The sequence below is a fragment of the Epinephelus fuscoguttatus genome, linkage group LG3 (assembly GCF_011397635.1).
Source record: "Epinephelus fuscoguttatus linkage group LG3, E.fuscoguttatus.final_Chr_v1".
NCBI classification, from domain to species: domain Eukaryota; kingdom Metazoa; phylum Chordata; class Actinopteri; order Perciformes; family Serranidae; genus Epinephelus; species Epinephelus fuscoguttatus.
The window spans coordinates 43,901,068-43,913,406 of NC_064754.1; the positions used below are offsets into that span (position 1 = coordinate 43,901,068).

Here is a 12,339-nt window from a genome sequence, read left to right on the forward strand (position 1 = left end):
TTAATAACAAGAAAAAAAAAAAAAACAAGTACAAGTTTTTAGCCACGCTAGCAACCTTGTGAGGTGTAATAGTCATTATACGCCAGATAACAAATTTGTTGGATGATTTAAAAATTGAGAAATCACTTTGCTATTGTCAAATCCTTAACACTAATTGCACAAAACATTTTAATGGTGGTGCCAAAAAGATGGCCATGCTGTGCAAAACAAAAGGATTTCAGGCTTAGCTGAACATTGTCAACCTTCATTGGATCAAAGCTGCATAAACAGCTTTTTTTGCTTTGGCCACTTGGGGGCGTAACTCCACAACAAGCTGAACATCCCTAATGTTTGACTTGTAATGGCTTTATACCATTGTGTGGCTTAATACATTAGCAAACAAAAGCCTTCTTGCACATCCAGGAAAGACAGAGCGACATTAACGTTCATTTTTCTGGCAACATCACAACTGTGAATACAATATTCACTCTCTTTTCAACTCTGTTTTGGTCAGTAGCATCTCCCGATGAAAAGGTCTGGCTCTTTGGCCGCTAAGCTGGCACACTAGTTAGCCACTAGCCAGTCGCTGCTTTGTCAGGGTTCCGTTTGTTCTAGCCCCTTGTTAGCAACTGCCTTTTTGTAGACACAAAAATATTTAAAATTCACAAATGGGGTATTTACGGACATATTTTATGTCACGCAACAAAATGTGAAAGTCTTAATTCAGGCATCCACACAAAAATCCACTGACTTGAAGACAAACAGAGTGCTGAAATGCTAACCCATTTCCAGGTTTTAGGACTCATTCCTGGGACACTCTATTAGAGCTTTTTTTTTTTTTTTTTACTCAAAACTGCTTCCGGCTGCTGCTGGAAACAAGTTTGAAGTTGTGAAGTTGCGAACCGTAAAACCCAAGCTATGACCTGAAAGACACTAAAGTGCTCTGTAAATCTGAGGGGGCCTGCAGAGTTGGTATTAACTGCCTCTGGGTTCGCCACTATCAGTGACCCATTTCACATTGCAGTTATTTTATCCATTGGTAATATAAATATATTACAGAGTACAGCTTAAGCTGTTTTGCATACAACTTCTGTATTTAGGTCCAGCTCTGGATATGCTAATATTTAGCATGCTATCTAGCATTAGTCTCAAACTACAGCTGAGGCTTAGAGAAATTCAGTTAGTAGTTCTGGAGTCAAGAAGCAAAGTGTTTGACAAGCATGATTTAGACCTGTTGGTGGCGCTAACTAAATTTTCAGGGTCAACAAAATCATTAGGACTGATTCTCAGGGGACCATTAACATCTATACCAAATTGCATCACAATTCATCAAATGCTTATGGAGGTATTTCATTATAAAACAGTGTTCTGAACTACAGCCATGCTGCTGTCGTGGCTAAAAACTTAACAATAAACACCAGTTACATATAAACTAATTCAGTGCAACTCAAGACACACACAACACTGGTAAACATGGACGATAAGGTAAAAGGTCAGTCAGGTGTCCTTGAGCAAGAGGACATTCACCAAACAGAGGGTGATGAAACCATGAGGCTTGGTTACCTGCTAAGGAGGTGCATATTCCAAAAGCATAGGCATCACGCGGCAAAACACTGATCCCTGTTCAGCCTTATAAGCAGCAAGTTGGCTCCAGGCTCATAGGAAAGCATAAACTAACATTCTACAGTCTTTCCTGATATGGCTGTGAGAAACAGGCAACCATTCTGCAATAAACAGGACCACCTCAAAGAATAAAATGATTTCCATACACGTAGGCTATTAGACAGAAACACAAATGACCTCTTGCACACATTATTTCGAGAACAGGAAGGATGCAACAAATAAAACTCAACAGCTAGATCCATGTCATCTGAATACTACAAAGAGAAGTACATGCAAGCAACTCTGATGGTATAAATATTTAACTGTGGAGGTTGAAGCAGAAGACCAACTCTACTTAACCTGTCTACAGAAAATACTGTCTAGTCTGCCACCTTGTGGGGACTATTTGGTAAACCAGGAATGAATAAATGCAAGAGGATGACTCGAATAACGTAAAATAACAACATGGGACAGCTTAATCTCATCAGCAGTTATCACTTTCGGCAGCAACATCAAAGCTCAGCTCTATGGTTTCATGTATATAACCTACACTCTAAGCAGTGTAAGGTATTTATCAGTGTAAGTGCCAAAACAGTGCAAAACAACATATGTAAACAGGAGGAACTATGTAAAGAAGAGGGAAAGCTAACGTTTTACATGGAGGTAAAATCAATCTTCTGAACAACAGCTACTTGGCAGTACTTTCAAAACCAGTCAGGCTGTTTGCTGTAGCTCTCACAGGAAAGTTAAATATAGTTCCAAGACTGTGTCTCAGTACAATCCAACAGTTTGGCAAGCTACTTGAGACATCACGGAGACCCTGCAGTTGTAACAGGGCCCCTCACTCCATCAGGATTCAAATACCTTTTGGCTTTCACACACATTTCAAAGCTTTATCTCGGGTCACAGATGCAGGAGAAAAATGTCAACATTGTGATGAGGAGCCTGACGGAGTGATATAATGGATATTCTGTGCGGTTTAGATTTCACTCAGAAAATGTGTTTGTGCTCTTTCTGGAGTAAAAAATGGCAAATAAAGCTGTGGATGTACCTAAACCTCCACTTCACAATCATTTTGACAGTTCTGTTCTTTCCTGTATTACTACCTCCTCACCTGCTGCTGATTTAGGCCCTGTCTATATTTACACAGTTATTTCTGGAAAAATGGATATTTTCCCCTAAGTTGTCCCCTCGTCCACAAGCAAACAGAGGTTTAAGTCACTAAAACAGAGATTAGTTAAAACACCTTATAAGTGTGGGTGGGGGTGGGGGCACAGTATCGTATCACTACACAGATAAACAGAGCCGTTTTGGACCAGGCACCGTCTAACCAACAGATGGTTGGAAACTTTCCAGAGTGTGATTGTTATCAATGAGGATTAGAGGGAACTAGTATGTGGGGCTGCCCTTTGAAAGTTGGAGATTCAAACTGTCAGTGAGAGAGCCCTCAGCCGACAGATTGCTCCAAGTTGAGCAGTTGGGTTTTTTTTGCTTGTCAGTGTGCTGTGCAGTGTACTTCTGGGGGCGCTCTGGCCCCGAGGTTTTGCTGCGGAGTAAGCACTCTTGACTTTCACTCGACTCTTTGGAACAGTCAGCTGTAGACACAATGCAGCTGCACAGAGGAGGAGAAACTTTCCACTATAAGGCTCCAAGATAACTTTATCTTGTCTCTTCTGCTTAGAAGTGGTGAATTTACAGCTCACAGATACTTAATACAACACAGTCTCTGGCTTTTGTTTGATATCTAGTCGTTAAAAAAATGTTGCTCATTTCCGATCCATCGTTAGCGCAGTTAGCTTGTTTACTATATTACATGACTGCCGCTGTCACACTGAGCATCCCACTGAGCCCTGTTCAAACTTAAAACTGTATATGGGGAAAAAAAGAACAAATAATCCAATGCTTGAATTACACAGCCAAATCTGATTCAACCAACATAATTCTGAGTCAGGTAGAGCCCTATCATATGTTTGAGTGAGCTCTTTCAGCCTTTTACCTAACAGAAATCAACTGTTATTAGACCATAAATTGGTGTTTTGAAGAAAGTAGCATTAGCCTGTACACTTTGTTTAGGGTTGCTTTTGCTTTCTTGTGTGGACAGAGAGATTTTGTAAAATGAAGGTCGTGTGGAGAATTCTTTTTTTTATAACCAAGGGAAATGTATGTTTTCAAAAATATCTGTATATATGTAAACAGGGCCTTTGACATGGCTTTGTGTAGATTTGGTCAATTGAACCTGGACAACTTGTTAAAAATGGCTCACTGATACCTGTAGGGCTGCGCTGGGCACTCAATTGTAAATACAGTATAATAAATACAAATAGTTGACTATAGATATTCATGGCACAAGGGATCAGTGCAAATACACAGCAGTCTTTCTCCAAAATATTTAGCTCCTCCTAACTGTCCCACCTGTGGAGGGGGAACTGCCTGAGCTCTTGGTTACAGTATACAGGGAGTGTAGAGATTAAAGACCAAAAACCTAATCACACCAGCCCATTTCCAAACTAACCACTCTAACTCCTGTGAGCTCTCTGAAAACATAAAATTATTACACAGGAAAACTGTAACACCTATTCTCTGAGGATAAAGTGTGTTCAGGAGGACGACCAAGTAATATTTCAAATGAGGGATCAATAGAGACCGGGCTGCAGAAAGAAGACAGAAATCAAGATAAGAGGGGCACCAGATCACGTGATGTTTAGGCTGAGTCATGCACGAGCAGAGGCCGGCCCCGGGGGCCTAGGTGAGTCGTGAGGGGTGGGGCTCTCTGTCTCAGAGGCGCTGGATTCGTCATCGTCATCATCTGTCTGCTCGGCGCTGTGGTACAGCATGAGGGCCTGGGTCTTATGAGTGATGGTGATGGTGCAGGGACCCTGGGCCCACGGCTCTCCGTCCACCTGCATGGGCATCTTGGAGCTCTTGAGAACCAGCTGGAGAGGGACAGATAACACTTAATTATAAGATATGCTGTATCTCGTCAGTAAGGGTGGTTATCACCACATCTGGTGCTCACTGGTGTTTCTGTTCTATATTTTAATTTGATGGCAGAAGGGCGCAAGTACATTTAGGATTACATCCTTTATATTATACGTGTTGCAGTTATCCACCTGAATTGATTTCCTCATTTAATATTTTGAATTGCTTTACAGTCTGAAACCGAGGGAATAGTTAGCACTAAGGCCGTCATTTCTGCTGGGGACAGAGCCCTCTTAGGGCTCATTTATACTCCCTTTAAGTACGAAAATAATAAAATAAAATAATGTTCAAGATTGATATTCTTTTTTAAACCTTGACTGTGTGTCCCCCCCATTTGTGCCATCAAACCTACATCCTTGGTTAGCAACACTGTTTTTGAAAGTGTTGTACATAACTATGGAACATATACAAATAGTATTCAAATTCTGTTTTCTTTGTTTTGCCTCCTGTGGTTGTCACAGTCACACTCAGGCTGCAGTGGCAGATATACATTGCTCCTGAAGGGTTTTAGATGAGCATTTAATGAGCAGAATGAGGTGGTGTGGAAACAAGCAAAGGATATGAGCACATGCAGGAGCCAAGTAGTGTATGCTTAATCAGATTAGTCTAAAATTAGATTCTCAAGTGCTGTGACGAGGCAAATGGAAGCAAAACCTAATCTGAGTCCGTCGGCAGCAACATCGTGTTTGTGTTTCTCCATACCCACAGGTAAACAGGAAACACTGTGGCAGCACCGTGTGTTTGTGTGTGTGTGTGTGTGTGTGTGTGTGTGTTTGCTTCACCCTGACAGTGTGGGCCTGTCCCAGTCGCAGAGGATTGGCCAGCTTGACCTGGATCTGAGCACAGTGGAAGGAGCCAAACACACCCACCACCTCCAGCAGACCATCATCCAGCCTGCAGGGTGAGACAGGAAACATCACTGCTGATCACTGTTAGTTGCCATGGTAACCCAGAGCAATTGATATAAACATTTCAGTAAGAATACTATAGCATAAACAATACCTAGTGATGAATTAATTAATTATTGCTCACAGTTAAAATTATCTCTAACTGTCCTATATAGTGCAGGTCTTACCGTGTGGGGGGGCAGGGTTCATCTCCCATACCCTCCCAGAGTCTGCAGCCTCCACCCCAGTAGCCAATGTTACAAACTATGATACCCTCCAGGCTGGGCAGGGCCACCCTCTCCCCATCCAACTCCAGCTGGAACAATACAGCAGTTGGTTAGCTTAGCTTAGCAGAGCATAAAGACTGGAAGCGAGAGGAAACAGCTAGCCTGGCTCTCAACAAAATTCAACTAGAATTACCATCTTGCGGTTGTATGCCTCCGCGAACCAGTCAAGTTGTAGTTACAGTTTACATCCATGTCTGTTTAAACTTATATAGCGTCCACAGTAGACAATGCTGCAACTATGGATGTTGCTGCATAGAAGCAACAAATTCTAAAACATGGATGCTTCACACACATCTTCCCCCAACAGCACAGACAATCTATACAATCAGCACAGTTTAAAGGTGGACACCCAAAAATTGGTTTCACCAATTCAGTGTCCAACCAAATGTCTCCCTCTGTTTTTGAGTTATGATGTTGAATAATAGCCAGTGAAGTGTTTTTGCAAAACATTGACCTTTTAGATATAAAATGTCAACTTGTCATCATGTTATGCTATTACGCATTTCTGTGAAATTTGGTCATAATTAAATGTATGAATTCTTGAGTTATGGAAAAAAAATGTTTTGCAAAGTCACACTGACCTTTGTCCTTTGTCCTAAACTCTTATCAGTTCATTGTTGAGTCCAAATGGACGTTTGTGCCAAATTTAAGGAAATTCCCTTTAGGTGTTCCTGACATATCGCATTCAGGAGAATGAGACGGATGTAAGGTCACAGTGACCTTGACTTTTGACCACCAAATTCTAAGCAGTTGAGCTGAGTCAAAGTGGATGTTTGTGCCAAATCTGAGGACCCTCAACGCATTCTTGAGATATCTCATTCACGAGAATGAGTCGGATACGAGGTCACAGTAACCTTGACCTTTGATCACTAAATTGAAATCAGTTCATTGTTGAGTCCAAGTTGACAATTCCTCAAGGTGTTCTTGAGATACTGCGTTCACAAGATTGGGATGGAGGGACAACTAGGAAACACAACCCTTCAGCCACAGCTATCCCTGGTGCAGAGACACAATAATACTTCTACCAGCACCTCTCAAGCTCACTTATAAACATGTTTGTTAAATACTGACACACAAAAAAAACATAAAAGTGACAGTTAGTGGTTAAGTATGGAGCGGTAGGTGTTGCTTTGAACTTCAGCCAGAGCTAGGCTAACTGTTTCTCCCCTGCTTCCACATTCTATGCAAAAATTTACCCTTACTGTATGCTCAGGGTATCTGATTCACAAAAAAACACTGTAGAGAACAGCCCAACAAACTGCAGGTTAACATTAACAAACATACAGGTTGAGAGTTAATCGGTACACTGTATGTCCATTCCAGAGATGTAAATCCAGAAAAAAAAAAAACCATCAACCACAAAACATCATATTCAATCACAATCAAGCCCAGATAGAATGTAAAATATTGTTCTTTTTTTTATTACTGCCGTTTATCTTTGCCATGTTTAAGTAAGCAAGTCAAATGTGAAAAAAGTCAGATTTATAGTGACAGCTTGGTAAGAGACAGAGAGCCTCCAAATGAAAAATGTAAATGAAAAATGCATTATCTGAAGACAGAAATAGCATGAAGCTTCTACAAGGCGACTGTACCTCAATCCTCTTATCCAGATCCTTACATTCCTGCACTAAACAATCTTTGGTGCCATACAGGAAATATACAGTCTGGGGGAGAAAACAGAAAAGTATGCGTTAATACAAAGCACTTTGTTTCTCCGATGCTTCTGATAATGAGGAAACCAACTTATTCACAGGCAGTGCCTTTGTATCGATATTCAAATTCAATAAACATTTGCACATGATTTGTGTATTCAAATGAAGAGTTTCAAACTCTGTGACCTTGTTGATGATGCGGCTGGAGAAGAAGGAGGGTGTTTTCTCACGGTGTGTGTGGAAGTTGAGCGCCATCAGAGCATCAGGCCCCACAGAGAAGTAGTTGTTCATGGACAGAACCTGAGGAGGATGTGCAGCATATGTGTTACATGTACTATTGAGTGTGTCAACGAACCTAAATCCAAGCATATCTGCAAGTAAAGATAAAACTGTTTATCGATGAGAAACTCACCTTTGGTTTGCGAAAGTAGAGGCCTTTTGAAGCCACCTGCACTTTCCATCTGAAAAGGATCATGTAGGAAGTTAGCAGGAGCAGAAGAAACACAAGCAGGGCAATAATTAGAATTTTAGAAAGACATGAATACAGTTCTGGTGGAGAAATACTGAATTCTCTATTTAATTATTTACTGTAGCCTTAAAAGTAGAAACCATTACATCTTTTAAGTGTAAAAATACAACCAGCTTGTAAAATACCCACAATGTTTAATTGTTTAACCTGCCACTAGTCTGTGAAAACTGGAGATGGTGAGATTATGACCTCAGTGTCCAAAATGAACACAAATTAGATTAATAGAGTTAAATAAAGCACTGTTTTAGTGAAGTTAAAGTACTGTTACAACAAAGTTAAATAAAGCACTGTAAAATAAAGTTAAACAAAGTACCATAATAACTGAGTTAAATAAACTACTGTTCTAATAAAGTTAAATAAAGTACTGTTTTAAAACTATGGTCTACGTTTAGAAAGACTGATCATTATTATTAACATCATTTAGATGGTGGTTATGGCCCAATAGTGCTAGCTACACAATGTGAAGAGCAAAAGGAACCTTTCAAATCTTTCTCATCGCCTTTCTAAACGTAGACCATAGCTTTAATAAAATTAAGTTAAATAAAAATTGTTAGAATAAATTAAATCAAAAGCAGAACCACTGGTGCTTTTATTCTGAAGCACCCAGCTTGTCTCAGGCAAGAAGTGTTGATGGTTTTGCTGGGAACTTGAAGCTTCTGATCAACAGTCAGTTATTGGTAGTAAGCGGAAAGTTAAACCGCATACAATGTCACCGTTAAAAGAGAGGATTTACAGTGTGAGCTGGAAACATACTAATAGCTCTCCGGTTCATATATTAATAATATCTGCAAGTCACACTGGTGCTCCATGGTCAACGTGACTTAATAGTTGCAGTCTAAAGCCCTACAGGTGCAAAAATATATTTCTCGCCTGCTCACACTTTTATTAAACTTGTTTAAGTTAAATTGTGACAGCGGCAGCCTTAAATATGAGGATTCATTTGCTATGAGCTGGAAACAAACTAACAGCTCTCAAGTTCATTTATTTATAATATCTGCAAGTCACACTGGTGCTCCATGGTCACAAAATGAGACTAAATAGTCGTGGTCTGCAGCCCTGCAGGTATTAAAAGCTGCCTCGCCTGCTCACACTATCACCCAGGAAAGAGTGGTCTGGATGGGTGAGGGAGTGTGGGTGACGAATCATGTTTGTGAGTCTCTTTAAAACCCAAACGTAAAACCGCAAAGCGAGCTCATGCCAGTGGCTTAAAAAACTGACGTGACAAATTATTCTCGATGTTCGTGATATAGTGATTTTATACATCACGCATGGAACAAGCTGCAATACCCTAAGTATAATCGATATATCACCCAGCACTATGTACAACACAAGGACTGACACTAGTGACCCACCTGTCCATTTTGACCACCTCGGCATCAAGGATGTTACGGAGAACCTGTTCCACAGGGATCTCCCCAGCATATCCGGCACCCCAGCCTAAAGTGTTGGAAAGGTCATTTCCAGTACCCAGGGGCAGGATGGTCACCCTTGGCATGAACTGGTCTTGGCCCTGAAACAGGGAAAATATGAGAGCAGCAGGTATGTCATTAATCAGGCACAGAGACATGGTGGTACACAGGAGGACAAATTGTTAAAAAAAAAACTTGGTCTCATAGCTCAGAGACTGTCCTGTTCGACCTTCAGCTTCATAGTGTCGATGGCATCCAGCACCCAGCCCACTGTGCCGTCACCCCCACACACCAGCACCCGGACACTGCCGGGGGGCAGCAGGGTGCACAGCTGGAGGGCCTTGGAGGGAGTCAGCTCAGACAGGTCAAACACCTGGAGGAGAGAAGACATGTTCTGCTCAGAAATTCAAATACTGACTCATCCCCAGGCTGTGAAAATGAAGATGACAACTAACAGGAGAGTTAAAGGATGAGTCTGAGACAAACTAAAAGAAGCTGCAGCCTGACCTGCACAGGATTCAGGAGGGTGCGAAATTCTCCCAGCAGAGCCTCCCCCATGTTGTTACCGCTACGTGTATTAGCCAAGACCAACACTGGAGTCCAGCCACTGCCACAGGAAGATGCCAGCTATGAAAACACACAAACACACCATGAACGTTGCTTCAAAGAGCTCTGGGACACCACAAAACTCCCACAGTATGAGCACACTGTGGCCCCAAACAGCCCGTCACATCTGCAGCACCTTGCTGTACTCGTCAGGGTGCCTACGGCGGAGCTTGTTGACACAGTAGAGGTAGTGAGGAGGGATGATGAGGCTGTGGAACTCGCCCAGGTCACACTGGTCTGCATCTGTCAGGCTGTCCAGGCAGTCATCGTGCACTGTGGTCTGACACCACACACACCTGAAGGCACAGGGACACACACTTGTTAAGAAAGCAAGAAAAACACAAAAGCCATTCCTGCTGAGGGAAGCAACACCCTAAATCTTCACTAGCTGCACTGACACTGACCTCTGACCTGTGAAGCTATCATTATTAGGATAAACCATCTGACAGATATCTGACAGTACGATATCATGCCAGCCTGTGGCCTGCTATCCCAGAGACCAGCAGTAGGCCATAAAAGGAAATTAAAGACAGATTAAGCAACCTCAGTTTGTAAGTAATCTGTGCAGACAGATTTGTCTCAGTATTATTTGTGTGAACAGATCGACAATCCATGTGTTAATGTGTAATCCATAAATATAAAACACATTCTACAAAACACCAAAAAAGATTTGTGAATTGAAAAAAAAACCCCAAACATTTAGCAAATATTAAACTGATCTGCTAATACACAAATATGGAGATAAATTTGTGTGTGTGTGTGTGTGTATATATATATATATATATATATGCCTATGTAAACTGGACTCACAAATATCTGTTCAAAAATTGTAAATGTTAGAAAAATATTCATAATGCTTTTAATTCTTTTTGTAGATTGTGGAATTTGTTTGTGTATTTACAGGTCCATTTTATATTTGCAAAAAAGTTTTGAGTTTGCAAATCTTTTTTGTATTTGTGGAAGGTTTTTTATATTTATGTATTACACATTAACACATACATTGTTGCTTGGTTCACACAAATAATATTGAGACAAATCTGTATCGATAAAATCATTTATTGGACTAACATTGCCTAGAAAAAGGATCTGCAAACAAATTCCAAAAATAAAAAACGTGCATAAAATGCAATTCCGTACGCATAGTTTTGAGATTCTGGAAAAATCTGGATACACAAACATCTGTTTGAAAGTTGTAAATGTTGGGAAGATATTCATAAATGCTTTTCATTTTTTGTAAATTAAATATATTCACTGATGTGTTTTTATTTTTCTGGAATCTGTGTATCTACAGGTCCATTTTATATTTGAAAACTTCTTTTGAGTTTACAAATATTTTTCGTATTTGTAGAAGGTGTTTTAGATTTACAGATTACACATTAACACAGTGATTGTTGATACACACATGCTGACACAAATCTATCTCCATACAATCACATTGCGTCTGAGCTCTTTCTGGGTGCAAAAAGAGCAAAAAGCATGTCTTAAACACACACACACACACACACACACACACACACACACACACACACTTGCATAATGCACACTTAAGTGGGCCTTATACCCACGCGGCTGCACCTGTAGCACCACCCACGCTACCTGAAGTCGCAGAGCTTTGGCTGGGTCCCACACTGCTGTTTGCACACTGCACAGTAACTGGCGAGGGGGACATTTCCGCGGACCCAGCGGTGCTCCATGGCTCCGTCGGGGCTGGAGGGGGCCATGATCTCCTTGCACGGCAGGCTGCGGTCGGCCCGGCGCAGGCACTGCTCGTCGGCGCACACGCCGCAGCAGTCGCAGAAAGCCCCTTGGAGGATGTGCTGGGAGCAGACGCAGCAGTAGGTGGGCTTGTTGAACAGGTCTGTGTAGTGCCAGCCGTGCTTGCTCTTGCGAAAGAAATCCTTCATGTACGTTTTCCGCTTGGAGCGCTGGGCGCTGCACCAAAGGGTGATGATGACCGGGACGATGACGGCCAGAGAGGTCCAGAACAGCAGCGTCCACTCCTCCCGGGAGCCGCAGTCGTCCTGCACCTCGTCCCTTTCCTTGTACATCTCTGCTGGTCAGTAGCGATGGGTGATGCTAATGAGCGGAAATCAGGGAAGAGCAGAGCTGTGTTAACAACACTGAGTGTAGACAGGACGCACGCGACCTCTTCCCCGCGACACTCATGTTCACAGACACCAACAGGACGCTGGCACTGCTTTCTGCCTTAATCTAATCATTTTAAAGAAGAACTAGCACGAAACAAGAACACAACGACAGTGACGTTAGCCAATGAGCTACCTCGCTATCTTAGCTTCATCAGAGAGTCTATAAATGTCAAGATGGTTCAGTGCACCAACATGGAAAATGCGCATGCGCACAACTATGTGCCCTAGTGCGTAGAGTAGGCTACAATTCAGCACACAACCA

The 12,339-nt window shown here is 41.8% G+C and overlaps 1 protein-coding gene across 1 annotated transcript; it reads right to left on the reverse strand.

The window, feature by feature from the left end:
• Positions 1-3: 3 nt before the first annotated feature.
• Positions 4-12,269, reverse strand: dgke (diacylglycerol kinase, epsilon). Its single transcript, XM_049572853.1, has 11 exons — positions 11,527-12,269; positions 10,067-10,226; positions 9,832-9,951; positions 9,554-9,697; positions 9,268-9,425; positions 7,799-7,847; positions 7,573-7,686; positions 7,327-7,398; positions 5,636-5,763; positions 5,343-5,454; positions 4-4,514 (listed from the first exon to the last, which is right to left on the reverse strand). The coding sequence occupies exons 1-11, from the start codon at positions 11,976-11,978 to the stop codon at positions 4,293-4,295; spliced, it is 1,731 nt and encodes a 576-aa protein (XP_049428810.1). The 5' UTR covers positions 11,979-12,269; the 3' UTR covers positions 4-4,292.
• Between the last annotated feature and the right edge of the window lie 70 nt (positions 12,270-12,339).